General features: G+C 41.0%; 1 protein-coding gene across 2 annotated transcripts in view; it reads left to right on the top strand.

The window, feature by feature from the left end:
- The first annotated feature begins 322 nt into the window (after positions 1-322).
- Positions 323-16,541, top strand: part of rock1 (Rho-associated, coiled-coil containing protein kinase 1) — a 224,903-nt gene continuing 208,684 nt past the window's right edge. The window contains exons 1-2 of one of the 2 annotated variants that reach the window (XM_078540621.1): positions 323-665; positions 886-1,188. In XM_078540621.1, coding sequence (XP_078396747.1) covers positions 1,096-1,188 — 93 coding nt within the window. In that variant the 5' untranslated portion in view covers positions 323-665; positions 886-1,095. The remainder of the gene's footprint in view (positions 666-885; positions 1,189-16,541) is intronic. The other variant, XM_078540622.1, reaches the window with a different exon arrangement.

Below are 16,541 nucleotides of genomic sequence, written 5' to 3'. Positions count from 1 at the left end.
TTTCCTCTGGCATCAACATTGTTGACAAAGCTTTCAGTTGCTTCAGTCCTGAACTCCACCCCCCCCCCCCCCCCCCAAAAAAAAACTTCTCCACCTTTTTAAAGAAAAAACCTCATGAAAAGCCACCTTTTTGATCTAACATTTGGGCTATCCCTCCTAAACTCTTTACAAAAGGCCAGGGTCTCCCAGTCGGCGTTCCTAACGTGTTTGCTGACAGAAACATTTTGTGCTTTTCACTTATCGTGGGCCCTAGGAGAGCCAGTTACTTGTCAGGCTGGCTCAGCGCACTGAGTCAAGGCCTGAGTGGCGCTTGCGCAGTGGCTTCCTCTGAGTGTTTGAACAGGAAGGCGGACATGTTGATCAGGAAAAGAAAGTTGCAATTGACGGGTACATTTTCAGGAAGAAAAAAAATTGTTCTGCATTTCCACCGCCTTTGAGAAAGAAGCCGGAGAATAACAGTCGGCGCTTTTTTTTTTTAAAAAAAGTCTCGTTGGGATCTAAAACTAGCTGCCTGTTTGCGGATCGTGTTTTATGTGAAGCGATGGGCACACAGGATATTAAACGCGCGCCGTGAAGAAGAAATATTTGCAGAAGTTCATTTTTCCTGAGCTGAAGCTGTCAAGGACCAGATGTGCTGTTCAGGCCTGTAACTGAGGCTTGGCAAGGTGCTTTCTTCAAATTCAACTTTAGTTTTGAACTAAATTACACATTCATCCTGTTTTAAAATACCGAGTTGACGACTCTTTATACAAATAAATATATTTTCAGTACATTCTTTTTTTAAACGAGCCACTGCCCCGTTAGACTTTGAAGAGGAACTTGAAACTTGGAAAAGTTTTTCTTCTATTTATTTTTAAAAAAAAATATGCGACAATTAATTCGCAGAAGCTCCGTGAAAGTTTTTATGGTTCCGATTGGAAAAAAAAGCGGTTGGGTGAAATTATGCTGTGAAGCCGTTGGCACCGACTTTTGAATCCATCTATCCCTCTTGGTTACTCCGTGAAGAGGTTGACAGTCACGTTGGAAGCGTTTATTTTGTATCGATTTTGTTTACTTTTTAATCGGGACGAAACTTTATAAAACATCGTGGACACAATGTCATCTGGAGAAAGTTTAGAGGCTCGGTTTGAAAAGATCGAATTTATGTTAAAAGATCCCAAGTGCGAAGTGAACAGTGAATGTTTGCTGGTAAGTGAGGTCTAATACATTTCTCTTGATGCTCTAATTAAGTTGACTAGATGCTTACATGTGATCTTCAAGTTTCAAAGCAAGATGCTCAGTGGATTTCAAAATGCTGTGTCCTTCACCTCTCCACAGATATGTGTTGTGAGATCAGTGAGGATTTTACTTCTGTTTCAATCTAGTCAAATCTGTTGAAATTATGGTTATGTAAAAATAAACTGGTGTCCAATATATTGAATGTACTCCCCATTAGACTATATTCTGAGTCAGTGCTCTTACAATGCACAATAACACTTTTTGCTTATTAACATTGGAAGAATTGAGTTGAATAGTTGAAAAATCAGATAGCTTTGAACCAGTAAATTATAGTAACAGGATTTGAATCATCACCATGGATATGCAGGATCAGTACAAAGTATCTTGCAGTGGTTACAATATGTTCCTTTTACGTCTGCAAAAGACCCATGTCGCCACAGGTTTTGCAGATATAATTCAGGTTATATGTCGAAATGGTTATTGTATTAAATAGCTTCTGATACTCCTGATGAATCAGGAATGAGATTTACCAGATGCGTCATATAAAGTTGATAGCTAGAGTTCCTTTTAACTAGAATAATCTAGAGTATACTTGGATAGAACATGAGAGATCAAAATATTCCTTAACATTTTCATAATTTTGCATCTTAAATTTTGTAATTCTTCCGATGTGTGATGAGCAGATGTTTGTATACTACTTCAGAACTTCTGGTTATGGTACTTCCAGTTTTGTCAGGAAGGATTTTCTAGGATTTTGACCTGGTGACAGTGTGGGAATGTAGACCTATGAGGCCGGTGTGTGACTTTGAGGAAATAGTATTTCCATCATATTTGCTTCACTTATTCTTTTCATTGGGAATTATGAGCTGGGCGACATTGCTGAGGTAAGTTTGGCAAGTTGTTGCTATGTATGCACACTGTAGCTGTGGTGCACCTTGGTGAAAGTGACAGATATTGAGTCTAGTGGCTGAAGTGCTGATTAAGCAGACTGCTCTGTCCTCAATATTATTGAATTTCTTGAATATGCATTCATTCAGCTAAGTCATGAGTATTTCATCACACTTTTTAGGTGCCAGCCATCGCTCCTTAGTAGTACCCTTGCCTCGGAGTCAGATGGTTCCGAGTTCAAATGCCATTCCAGAGACTTGCGCACACAATCTAGGCTGACAGTGTAGTTTTGAGGAAGTGCTGTTGGAGTGCCATCTTTCGAAAGAAGTGGAATTGTCCACTTAGTACATTTAGGTTAAAGCAAAACTCCATCTGCCCTTCAGGTGAATGTAAAAGAACCTATGGCACTATTTAAACAAGAGTTTTCGTCATTGCCCTGGTCAATAATTATCCCTCAACATCACTAAAACAATTATCTAGTTCTTATCATATTTATGTTTATTGGAGCTTCCTGTTGTGTTTCCTGCATTATAACAGTGACTATGCTTCAACAAGTACTTAATTGTCCATAAAGCATGTTGGGACCTCCAAAGGTTGTGGAAGGTTTTATATAAATACATGTTGTATCATAATCATGACTTGTGCCTTATAGATGGTGGGGAGGTTTCAGGGTTTGGGAGGTGAGCTATGATCACGGGGTACTCTACTTCTGTGGTGCTTTTTAATCATTGTGTTGATTATGCCTGATGTAGTTAGACTTCACGCAATTGGTGACCTTCAAGATATTCATAGGGGACTTGGTGATGGATTTGCAATTGAAGATTGGGGAGATAGCTGGGCTTTTCTTGTTGGAAATGGATATTGCCTGGTATGTATGTAGTGCTAATTTTACTTTGTCAGACCAAGTCTGGATGTTGTCCAGATCCTGCTTTAGGCTGGCTTCTTCTTGGTACATTTCTAATAACCATGAATCGCAGTTTGCTACAACAAAGCATTGCAAAACAAAATTTGACACTGAGCCATATAGAGATATTAGGCAGATGGCCAAAAGCTTGGTCAAAGAAGTAAACTTTAAGAAGCTTCTTAAAGGAGAAAGAGGTAGAGAGCTTTAGGGAGGGATTTCTGGAGCTTAAGGCCTTCGCAGCTGAAGGCACAACCAATGTTGGAGTGATTGAAATGAGGATTCACAGGAGGCTAGAATTAGAGAAAGGCAGGTATCTCACAGGATTGTAGAGCTGGAGGAAATTAGAGATGGGTGAGGCTATAGAGGGATTTGAAAATGAAGAGAATTTTAAGGTCAAGGCGTTCGTTAATGTTTTTGATCAGAGGGTCATTAGCCTGTAACTCTGTTCTCAAGAGAGCAGTGGAAACAGGGTCATTGAATATATTAAAGGCTAAGTTTGACTCCCTTGTCAATCAATAATCTAAGGCTATGGGGCAGATAGGAAAGTAGAGTCGAGGCCACAATCCGATTAGCAATGATCTTATTGAGTGGCGGAGCAGGCTCGGAGTGGCTGAATAGCCTATTCCTAATTCTTATGTTTGTATATATGTATTAATTAGAAGCCAGTGTAGGTCAGTGAGCACAGGGGTGATGGATAAACAGGGCTTGGTGCAAGTTAGGACATGGGCAACAGAGTTTGAATGAACTCAAGTTCACAGAGGGTAGAATGTGGAAGGTAAACCAGAAGTGTGTTGGAATAGTCAATTCTAGAGGTAACAAAGACGTGAATTAGGGTTTCAGTAGTAGATAAACTGGGACATGGGTGGAGTATGGCAATGTTGCAAAGATGGAAATAGGCAGCCCTAGTGGTGGTGCGGATCTCTTGGAAGCTCATCTCGGGGCAAGGTATGACACCAAGGTTGACACAGCACTGACTTTGGTCTTCACACTATTTAATTGGAAAATTTTTGTTCATCCAATACTAGATGTTGGATAAGCAATCTGATTGATTTGGACACAAAGTGGAGGGGTCAAGAGAGGTGGTAGCGAGATGGAGCTGGATGTCGTCAGTGTATATATGGAAACTGACCATGCATTTCAGATGGACATTGATGACTCCTTCCATTACTTGACTGGTGATTGGGAGAAGGGTGATAGGGTGGTAATTGACCAGATTAGGCTCATTTTTGGCAATTTTCATAATATCAGTTAATTACCTGCATTGGAACAGCTTTAACAGGGAAATTGCTATAAATGGTGCACAAACCTTTAACTAGAATGTCATTGGAGACCAAAGTCTTTACTGAGCCCAGTGCACTTGGCCACTTCTAAATGCCATGGAGCAAACTGAGTTAGCTAAAAATTGGCACCTGTATAATGGGAACCTTTGAAGGAGACCAAATAGAGTTGTTCATTTGAGCATTTAGCTAAAGGTGCCATGACAGAAATATTCAAAGAACCTTGTCCTTCTCCAACTAGTTATCTGAATATACTCCACCATTCTTAATTGGATGTGGTAGAACTATGAAGCTCTGCTTGGATTGTTAGTTGTTAACTCAGTTCAGGACTTGCTGTTGTTGCTTAGCATGCAGTGATCTAGCTTCAGGTTTTTCTCATTTCAATCCCTTCTGACTTTTTTCATTTAACTATATGATGATGGACAAATGAGCGATGTGTCAAAGCATAATTGTGGTGGTATATAACTCTGCTGTTGATGGCCCACTGCAACTCATGGATGCACATGGTGGAGGCGGTGGCATAGTGGTAATGTCACTGGACTAGCAATCCAGAGTGCCCAGCTTAATGTTCTGGAGACAGCAGCTGGTGGAATTTAAATTCAATTAATAAATCTGGAATTAAAAGCTGGTCTCAGTAATGGTGACCATGGAACTATCATCAATTGTCATCAAACCCATCTGGTTCACTAATGTTCTTCAGGGAAGGAAATGTGCCTGCCTTACCTGGTCTGACCTACATGTGACTCCAGATCCACAGCAATGTGGTTGACGCTTAACTGCCCTCTGAAATGGCCTAGGAAGCCACTCACTTCAAGGGCAATTAGGGATGGGCAATAAATGCTGTCCTTGCAGTGACGTCCACGTCCCATGAAAGAATAAAGAAAAAAAAGTATTCGGCTGCTAGATCTATCTTTAGGCTTTTCTACTGGGAAATTAATAGTTGGAAACAAGGAGATAGAACAGAATTTGTCTTCACAGTAGAAGATACAAAAAGCATCCCAAGGATAGTAGAAAATCAAGGGGCAGAAGGGAGGGAGGAGCTTAAAATAATCACGATCTCTAGAGAAAAGGTACTAGAGGCTGACAAGTCCCCTGGATGCTAGGTTTCTAAAAGAAGTGGCTACACAGGTAGTGAATGCATTGATTGTAATATTCCAAACTTCCCTAGATTCTGGAAAAGTCCCAGCGGATTGGAAAACCGCAATTGTAACACCTCAATTCAAGAAAGGAGGGAGACAGAAACCAGGAAACTATAGATCAGTTGGTCTGACATCTGTCATTGTGAAAATGCTGGGATCTATTATTAAGAAGTAGTAGCAGGACATTTAGAAAATCACAATAATATCAAGCAAAGTCAATGTGGTTTTAAGAAAGGGAAATCACGTTTGACAAATTTATTAGAGTTCTTTGAGGATGTAACAAGTAGAGCGGATAAAGGGAAACCAGTAGCTGTAGTGTATTTGAATTTCCAAAAGGATTTTGATAAGATGCCACATTAATGGCTAGTACAGAATATAAGAACACTGATAAGCTATGTAAGATAAGAACACAAGATAAGCTACAGCACTGGCATCTACCCGACAATGTGGAAAATTGCCCAGGTATATCCTGTCCAGAAAAAGCAGGACAAATCCAATCCAACCAATTTCCAGCCCAACAGCCTCCCCTTGATCATCAGCAAGTGACGGAAGGTGTTGTCAACAGTACTATTAAGCAGCACTTACACAGCAAAACCTGCTCACTGATGCTCAGTTTGGGTTCTGCCAGGACCAATCAGCTCCAAGCATGGACAAAAGAGCCGAGTTCAAGAGATGAAATGAGAGTGACTGCCCTTGAAATCAAGGCAGCATTTGATCAAATCTGGCATCAAGGAGCCCTGACAAAACTGAGGTCAATGGGAATTGGGGGGAAACTCTCCACTGGTTGGAGTCATACCTAGTACAAAGGAAGATGGTTGTGGTTGTTGGAGGTCAATTGTCTCAATTCCACAACATCACTAGAGGATTTTCATACCATAGTGTCCTAGGCCCAACCATCTTCAGCTGCTTCATCAATGACCTTCCCACCGTCATAAGGTAGAGGTGGGGATGTTTGCTGATAATTGTACAATGTTCAGTATTATTCGCAATGCAGATGCTGAAGCAGTCTATGCCAATATGCAGCAAGGCTTGGACAAAATTCAGGCTTGTGCTGATAAGTGGCAAGTAATATTCACGCCATATGAATGTTAGGCAATAACTTACTCCAACAAGAGAGAATCTAACCATTTCCTCGGAAAACATGATGTGATGAGGACATCAGGAATCTGCAAGGGGCTATAGATAGGTTGAGTGAATGGGCAAAAACTTGGCAGATGTAGGAAAGTGTGAGGTCATGCACTTTGGTAGGAAGAATCAGAAGGCAGACTATTATTTAAATGGAGAGAGACTCCAAAAAAAAGTGCAGCATACAGGGATCTGGGTGTTCTTGTGCATGAAACACAAAAAGTTAGCATGCAGGCACAGCAAGTGATTAAGAAGGCAAATGGAATTTTGGCCTGTATTGCTAAGGGGTTGGAGTTTAAAAATAGGAAAGTCTTGTTACCAACTGTACAGGGTGTTGGTGAGGTCGCACCTGGAGTACTGTGTACAGTTTTGGTCCCCATATTTAAGAAAGGATATACCAACATTGGAGGCAGTTCAAAAGAGATTCACTAGGCTGATTCCTGGAATGAAGGGGTTGACTTATCAAGAATGGCTAAACAGGTTAGGCCTTTATTCATTAGAGTTTTGAAGGGTGATCTTATTGAAATGTACAAGATTCTGAGGGGACTTGACAGTGTAGATGCTGAGAAGATGTTTCCACTAGGGAGGAATCTTGAACTAGGGGACATAGTTACAGAATAAGGGGATACTCATTTAAAACTGAGATGCGAAGGAATTTCTTCTCTCAGAGGGTAGTGAGTGTCTGGAATTCTCTACCCCAAAGTGTTGTGGAGGCTAGATCACTGAAAGTATTTAAAGAGGAGGTAGATAGATTTTTGAAATATCGAGGAGTTGAAGGCGATGAGGAGCTGGCACGAAAGAGGAATTGAGGCCTGGGGCAGATCAGCCATGATCTTATTGAGGGGCCGAATAGCCTACTCCTGCTCCTATTTCTTATGTTCCTCTTGACATGAAATGGCATTACCATCATGGAATCCCTCACTAATAACATCCTGGAGGTTATCATTGACCAGAAACTGAACTGGACCAGCTGCATAAATACTACAGCTACAAGAGCAGGTCAGAGGCTGGGAATTCCTAGGTGAATAACTTGCTTCCTGATTCCCCAAAGCCTGCCCACCATCTACAGGACATGTCAGGAGTATGATGGAAAACTGTCCACTTGTCTGGACAAGTGCAGTCCTACCAACACTCGAGAAGCTCGACACCTTTCAGAACAAAGCAGCTTACTTGAATGACACCCCATCCACCAACTTTATTATTCACTTCTTCCATCACTGATGACAGTACAAAAGTGTGTACCGTATACACGATGTACTGTAACAACTCTCCAAGGCTCCTTCCAAACCTGCAAACTCTACCACCTAGAAGGGCAAGGGCAGCAGATGTACCACCACCTGTAAGTCACACACCATCCTGATTTGGAATTATATCGCCGTTTCTTCAGTGCTGCAGGATCAAAATCCTGGAATTCTCTTCTCCACATCATTGTGTGTGTACTTACACTCGATGCACTGCATCGGTTTAAGAAGGCAGATCACCATCACCTTCTCAAGGGAAGTTAGGATTGGGCAAAAAATGCTGACCTTGCCAGCAATGCACACATCTCATGAAAGAATAAAAATAGCTCACGGTGTTGGGCATGATTAGAGGATTGGCTAGCTAACAGGAAGCAGAGAGTCCGGATAAATACATCATTTTCAGGTTGGCAAACTATAACTAGTGGAGTGCTGCAGTGTTTAGTGCTGGTGTCTCAAGTATTTATGATCTATGTTAATGACATGGATGAAGGGGCCGAGTGCATTGTAGCCAAATTTGCCTTCGATAGAGACAGAATTGGTAAGCAAGTTGTGAGGAGGATACAAAGAGTCCTCAAAGGAATATATTAAGTGAGTAGGCAAAAATTTGGCAGATGGAGCATAATGTGGGAAAATGTGAGGTTGTCCACTTTGGCCGAAATAATAGAAAAGCAGAAGAGATAATGCACAATGCTGCTGTGCAGAGAAATCTGGTTGTCCTTGTACATGTATCACAAAAAGTTAATATGCAGGTACAGCAAGTAATTAGGAAGACAAATGGATTGTTGGCCTTTATTGCAAGGGAGATGGAGTATAAAAATAGGGAAGTTTTGCTACAGCTGTACAAGGCATTGGTGAGACTGTACCTAGAGTATTGCATACAGTTTTGGTCTCCTTATTGAAGGAAAAATTTACTTGCATTAGGAGCAGTTCAGAAAAGGTTGACTAGATTAATTCCTGGGATGAAGAAGTTATTTCCTGAGGAAAACTTGAGCAGGTTGGGTTGATACTCGTTGGAGTTTAGAAGAATGAGAGGTGATCTTATTGAAACAAAAGGGATTCTGAGGGAGCTTAACAGGGTTGGATGTTGAGAGAATGTTTCCCCTCATTGAGGAATCTAGAGTAATGGATCTCGCATTTAAGACAGAGATGAGGAGAAATTTCTTCTCTCAGAGTCGTTAACCTTTGGAATTCGCTGCCCCACAGAGCAGTGGAAGCTCGGTCATTGAATATATTCAAGGTTGAGTTAGGTAGATTTTTAATCTACAAGAGAGTTGTAAGTTATGGGAGCAGGCAGGAATGTGGAGTTAAAATCACCATCAGATCAGCCATGATCTGACTGAATGGTGGAGCAGGCTCGAGGGGTCAAATGATCTACTCCTGCATCTATTTCTTATGTTCTTATAATCTGACATGTTTCAATGGAATACTCTGAGAGAGTTTGAAAGGATAGATGCTGAGAGACTCTTTTCCCAGTCTGCAGAGTCTAGAGTTAGGGGCATAGTCTCTGGATAAGGGGACGGCCATTTTGGACTGAGATGAGAAATTTCTTCACGCAGAGGGTTGTGAATCTTTGGAATTCTCCAACTAGTGAGCTGTTGATGCTCAGTCAATGAGAATGCCCAGGTCTGAGAGTGATAGATTTTTCGACTCTAAGGGAACCAAGGAATATGGCGACCAGGTGGAGAAGTGGAGTTGAGGGCATAGATCGGCCTTGATCTTATTAAATGGCGGACCAGGCTTGAGGGGCTATATGTCCTAAATCTGCTCCTTTTCCTTATTCTCTTGTGTTATGTAATTTTTAAAGAGTTTGGTACTGATTCTGTGTAGCGGGCAATGGTGACTCTAAGGAAGGCCCTGGATACCCGTGGCCTAAACTAAACATAGGTATGAGGGAATTTTCCTTTTAATGCTGGCATGATATGAGGCAAATTGGCTGTTTTTATAGTTAATTACAAAGTGCTTACAAATTTACTTATTCTATTTGACATAATTGCATTGAAATATTAGAATTATTCTTCAAACTTAGACACTCTGGCAGTGAGTTCTTCAGTCATTGTCCTAAACCTCTTGCATTTAACCTTGTATCTACACCTCCTTTTCCTAGAACCCTCAATCAGTGGAAACAGTCAGTTTCTATATTCTTTGTTTGAACGCTACTGATTTCAAATCCATCTATTGAGTCACTTTGTAATTTCCTCTTATCTAGTGTCGTAGTTTTGCAAGTACATTAATATAAAAAAGGGACGAGAGGGACGCTTGTAACATAGGATTCTGAGGGGGCTTGACGGGGTGGATGCTGGGAGGATGTTCCCCCTTTGGGGCAAGTCTGGAAGTAGGAGGCACATTGTAAAAATAAGAGGTCTCCCATTTAAAAAGGAAATGAGGAGCAATTTTTTCTCTGAAGGTCGTTAGACTTTGGAATTCTGTTCCCCAGCAAGCAGGGTCATTGAAAATATTCAAGACTGAGTTAAACACATTTTTAATCAACAAGAGTCAAGGGTTATGGGGGCCAGGTAGGAAAGTGGAGTTAAGGCCACAATCAGACCAGCCATGACCTTATTAAATGACAGAACAGGTTCGAGGAGCCAAATGGTGTACTCCTCCTATTTCTTATGACCTTAGTCATTGGTGTATGAATGGGTATTTGTTTATATATCAGGTTGCATAACAGATTCGGTTGTAACAGGACAGAACTTGGATGATGCCCCCAGAATCATAGAGAGACAAATTATACTGGCATGCTAACAAGTAAGTCACAGGTTTGTAATAACATTGTGTAGGCTTTAGCAATGTCTACTTTTGAGCAAGTGGTGGTTAACTTTGCATTTCCAACACCGTAAATTATCAGCTTGCAAGATTAATAATTCATGTAATAAGTCAAAACTAAATTAATTATATAGAGCAGAGATGTCTAAGCTATGCCCTATGGATCATGTGGTTCCTAAACTCTGGCAATCTGGCTCTTGAAGCCAAGTAACCCAGTTGTATTTGGAATTCTTTCTTCTTTGCTGGTTTGTTTTGTTTGAATTTTAAGGACCTTAGAGGTTTGGAAAGGAATGCTCCTCTACCATCAGTGTAATGTAACAGATTAACCTTAAATGAGAATACAATTATCGGTTGATATCAGCAACTTGAAATGAATAGAAATTAATGGGAGCATGAATTTAATCTTGGTAGCCTCTGAGGCTCAGTGATATAAACTTAAGCTGCGCATAAAAATGAAAAGCTAAGCACACTTCTAATATGGTGTGTATTCACAGGACCTAATTACAGTACAAACTTTAAGATTGGAATGTAGAAATTTACCCTCTTTTGTTCCATACCTATTGACATTCTTACCTAGCAAAAATCTATCAATCTCAGTTTTGAAAATTTCAGTTGACTAATTATCCACAGCCATTTTGGAGAGAGAGTTCCAAATTTTCACTACCCTTTGTTCGTCTATTTTTAATAATAACATTATGCCCTCTTGTTCTAGGTTCTTATACCAGAACAAAGTTTCTCTGTATCAAGCTCTTAATCAAAACCCTTAACCATTTTAGATATGTCATTCAGCTCACCCCTCGATCTTCTAAAATCAAGGATATACAAGCTAAGTTTTTACAATCTGTCCTTGTAATTTAACCCGTAGAATCATTCTAGTGAACCTATGCTGTACTCCTTCTACTGTCAATATATTTTTCCTGAGGTTTGATCCCCAAAACTGAACACGGTACTCCAGATGGAATTTGACCAAAGCTCTGCATAACTGAATTATCACTTTTTCCATTTTGAATTCCAACCCTTTTTTTGAAGGAAAGGTCAGCATTCCATTCGTAGTTTGTTACATGTGCATTAGATTTTTGTATTTTGTACACATGAATACCCAAATCTGTTTGAAGAAATTATATTGATATATCTTTCTCAGATTCAGGAATGTAGTTGTAGTAGGGGAAAGTCTAGTTAGGGGATGTGAGTGAGTGTGAGTCCTGAAGGCTGTGTTCTCCCCTGAGCTGGAAAGGAACTTGGAGTGGGAGGGGATGGATCCAGTTGTCATGATGCATCTGGGTACCGATGACATAGGTAGGACTAAGAAAGAGGTTCTGCTGAGGGAATGTAAGATCATGGCTGATCTGATTGTGGCCTGAACTCCACTTTCCTTCCTGCCCCATAACCCTCGACTCCCTTGTAGATGAAAAATCTGCCAAATTCAGCCTTAAAAATATTGGGGGGAATCTTCCTTAGAGTGGCAATCACTGTTGGATTGCCACTCCACTCCTGTTTACTTAGCCAATACTGGAGCTCCACATTTCTTGCCTGAACTTCCAACGTGGGCCTTCTGATAAATAGGGAGTGTACCTTTCCTGGAGTCCTTCCATCTTAGTGTAGGAATGTCGTGGAAAGCGAAGCCATGCCCCAGCTACTTTTACATACTAGGAGAGAAGTTAAGTGGGTGTGGGGTTAGGTTGGGTTGAGGAGAGTGGCCGGGGTTTAGATGGGGGGGTATTTGCAGGGGGTAGTTGGGGGGGTAGTTCAGAGTGGTAGTTGTGGGAGGTAGTTGGCATAGTTGGGGACTTAGTTGGCTGGATAGCCAGGAGGGATAGTTTGGGGGGGGGGGGGGGGGGGGTGTGTGTGTGTGTGTGTGTGTGTGTGTGTGTGTGTGTGTGTGTGTGTGTGTGTGTGTGTGTGTGTGTGTGTGTGTGTGTGTGTGTGTGTGTGTGTGAGATAGTTAGAGGGTAGCCAGGGAGATGGGCGGCTAGTCGGCGGGGTTGGGAGTGTAGTCAAGGTGTGGCGGGGGGGTCTGGGGGCTAGTCTTGGTGGTGGGGGGATAGTCAGGTGGCTGGCTGTGGGTAGTCGGGGAAACAGGGCCCATTGGGAGGATCGGGGAGGTCAGTAGTATAGTTACCAAAGAGTTAGAACTGGTTTTAATCCTTCTAACTTTTCCTGGGTAGTTACTCTGCTACGTAAGTCGGAACCATCTGAAGTCTCCGACTTTACACCAGAGTTTTGGACGGTTCCAGATGCAGGGTAATTGCCCAATGGAAGTTGAAACTTTCTGTGCAATTTCCATATAGCCAGTGTGTGGGGACTTCCGAGTGGTTCCCCAGTGCATCTTCCAGGATACAACCATACAGAAAATGGAAGATCTGGACTATTAAATAATTGAACCTCCACTGCTCTCCGGGATAGAGAATTCCAAAGATTGACGACTCTGAGAGAAAGTGAGTGCAGAAACCAGCCTCCACTGCTTTCTGAAACTGCTAATTCTAGATTCCCCCACGAGAGGGAACATTGTCTCAGCATCACCCTATCAAGCCCCTTAAGAATCATAAATGTTTCAATAATATCACTTCTCATTCTTCTAAACTCCAACCAGCTCAATCTTTCCACAAAGACAGCCTTTCATCCCAGGAATCAACTTAGTCAACCTTTTCTAAACCGCCTCTAACACAAATGTATCCCTCTTTTTAAGTAAGGAGACCGAAACTGTACACAGTGATCTAGGTGCGATCGACAGCAATGCCCTGTACAGTTATATCAAGACTTCCCTACTTTTATACTTTATTGCCCTTGTCATAAAGGCCAACATTCCATTTGCCTTCCTAGTTACCTCCTGTACCTGTGGGTTAACTTTTTGTGTATCATGTACAAGGACAACCAGATCCCTGTGTACAGCAGAATTCTGCAGTCCCTCTTCACTTAAATAATATTGTGCTTTTCTATTCTTCCCACCAAAGTGCAAAGTATGTAACCACACATTTTCCCACATTATGCTCCATCTGCCAAATGTTTATCCATTCACTTAACCTGTCTATATCCCTTTGCAGACTCCTTGTAACCTCCTCACAACTTGCTTTCGTACCTGTCTTCATGCCATGAGTAAATTTGGCTACAATATAGTTGGTCCCTTCATCTAAGTCATTAGTTTCGATTGTAAATAGTTGAGGCCCCAGAACTGATCCCTGTGGCACTCCACTGGACACAGCCTGCCAAGCTGAAAAATAACAGATTTCTTCTGACTCTGTTTACTGTCAGTTAGCCAGTCCTTTATCCATACTAAAACATTACCCCCAACACCATGAGCTCTTCTCTGTGGTACCATATCGAATGCCTTTTGGAAATCCAAATACACTACATCTACTAGTTTCCTTTTACCCACCCTGCTTGTTACATCTTCAAGAACTCTAATAAATTTGTCAACATTATTTCCCTTTCATACAATTAAGTGGAGTCAACATGGTTTTATTATAATTTTCGAAATGCCCTGCTATTATTTCCTTAATGATGGATTCCAGCATTTTCAAATGACAGACATTAGACTAACTGGTCTATATTTCCATATTTCTGTCTCCCTATATCCTTGAATAGAGATGTTACATTTACGCTTTTCCAATCCACTGGGACCTATCCATAATCTAGGGAATTTTAGAATATTACAACCAATGCACCCACTTTCTTTGCAGCCATTTCTTTTAAGACCCTAAGATGCAAGTCATCAGGCCCAGGGGACTTGTCAGCTTTTAGTCCCATGAGTTTTCCTAGTACTTTTTTCTCTAATGATAGTGATTGTTTTAAGTTCTTCCCTCCCTTTTGCCACTTGTTTTCTACTATTCTTAGGACGCTCTTTGTGTCTTCTATCATGAGGATAGCTACAAAACTCTTGTTCAAAGTACCTGCCATTTTCTTGTTTCCCATTATCAATTCCCCAGTCTCATCCTCTACTTGAGCTACTCTTTTCCTTTGTATATGCTTGTAGGGCTCTTACTTTCTGTTTTTACATTTCTTGCTAATTTACTCAAATTTCTACCTCTATTTCTTTTTAGTCATCCTTTGCAAGTTTTCTAAATTTTCCCAATCTTCTGGTGTACCATTAATCTTTGCAGCATTGTATGACTTTTCTTTCAATTTGATACTATCCTTAACTTCCTTTGTTAGCTACGGATGGTGCATTGTCTCTTCGAGACTAACTCAATGTAATATATTTTTGAGAGGTATAAATTACTTCCTTAAATGTCTGCTACTGCTTATATACCATCTCGCCTTTTAACCTATTTTCACAGTCCACTGTCTTCATGCCTTTGAAACTGCCTTCATTTAAATTTAAGACATTACTTTCGGACCAAAGTTTCTCATCCTCAAACTGAATGTAAAATCCATCATGATATGATCACTCTTTCCTTAAGGATCCTTGACTGTGAGATCATTTAGAAGAATGAGAGGTGATCTTATTGAAACTTATAAGATCCGAAGGAGATTTGATAGGGTATAGAGCGGGTAGATTTCCGCTTGTGGAAGAGACTAGAACTAGGGGACACAGTTTATGAATTAAGAGGTCTACCGTTTTGAGATGAGAATTTTTTTCTGTCATATGGTCATTAGTATGTGGAATTCTCTTCCACAAAAAGCGATGGAGGCTGGGCCATTGAATTTATTCAAGGCAGATTTAGATAGGTTTTTGATAGACAAGGAAGTCAAGGGTTATAGAGGGGCTGACGGCAAAGTGGAGTAACCAGATCAGCCATGACCTTATTGAATGGCAGAGCAAGCTCGAAGGGCTGAATGGCCCACTCCTGCTCCTAAGTCCTATGTTCCTATCATTAATCTTATCTCATTACACATTACCAAGTCTAAAATAGCTGGTCCTTGGTTGGTTCAACAATGTATTGTAAATAGATCAGATGTAGTATGACTGGATTTCCAAAAGGCATTTGATAGGTGCCACATTAAAGGTTACTATACAAGTTAAGGGTTCATGGAGTTGGGGGTAATATATTAGCACGGATAGAGGATTGGTTGGCTAATGGGAAGCAGAGAGCAGGGCTAAACAGACCATTTTCAAGTTGGCAGGCTGTGACCAGTGGAGTGTTGCAAGGATAAATGCTAGGGTCTCAGCTATTTGCAACCTCTATTAATGACTTAAAGAAAGAGACCCCGCGTAATATATCTAAGTTTGCTGATGACACAAAGCTAGGTGAGAACGTAAGCTTTGAAGAGGACATAAAAGTCTGTCATGAGATTTAGACAGGTTAATTGAGTACGCAACAAGGTGGCAGATGGATTATAATTGGGGAAGTATGAGGTGATTCACTTTGGTAATAAGAATAGAAAAATAGAATTTTTTTTTACCAAGGCTTGAAACTTGTAAATGTGTACTCGTGGAAGGAACACAAAGTTAGCATGCGGCAAGCAATTAGGAAGGCAAATGGCATGTTGGCCTTTATTACAAGGAGATTGGAGTACAAGAATAAATAAGTCTTGTTACAATTGTACAGGGCTTTTTTGAGAGGACACCTAGAATACTGTGTGCAGTTTTGGTCTCCATATTTAAGGAAGGATATACTTGCATTGGAACATCGAAGGTTCACTAGATTGGTCCCTGGGGTGAGAGGCTTGTTTGAGAAGCTGAGTAAATTGGGCCTGTACTCTCTGGAATTTAGAAGAACACAAGGTTATCTCATTGAAACATTCAAGATTCCGAAAGGGCTTGATAGGCCAGACACTGTTTGTTTTCTCTGGCTAGGGGCTCTAGAACATGGAGGCACCATCTTAGGATAAAGGGGTCAATCATTTAGGACTGGGATGAAGAGAAATTTCTTACTTGAAGGGTTGTGAACCTTTGGAAATCTCGACCCCAGAGGGTTTTGGATGCTCCATAGTTGAATATATTTAAGGCTTAGATAGACAGATTTTCGATCTCTTGGGGAATCAAGGGATATGGGGGAGCAGTTGCGAAAGCCGAATGAAGGCCACACTCAGATCAGCCACGATC

The sequence above is a fragment of the Cetorhinus maximus genome, chromosome 4, assembly GCF_964194155.1.
Source record: "Cetorhinus maximus chromosome 4, sCetMax3.hap1.1, whole genome shotgun sequence".
NCBI classification, from domain to species: Eukaryota; Metazoa; Chordata; class Chondrichthyes; order Lamniformes; family Cetorhinidae; genus Cetorhinus; species Cetorhinus maximus.
Note: the sequence above shows the minus strand (reverse complement) of the source record. Positions and strands in the feature narration are given on the sequence as shown.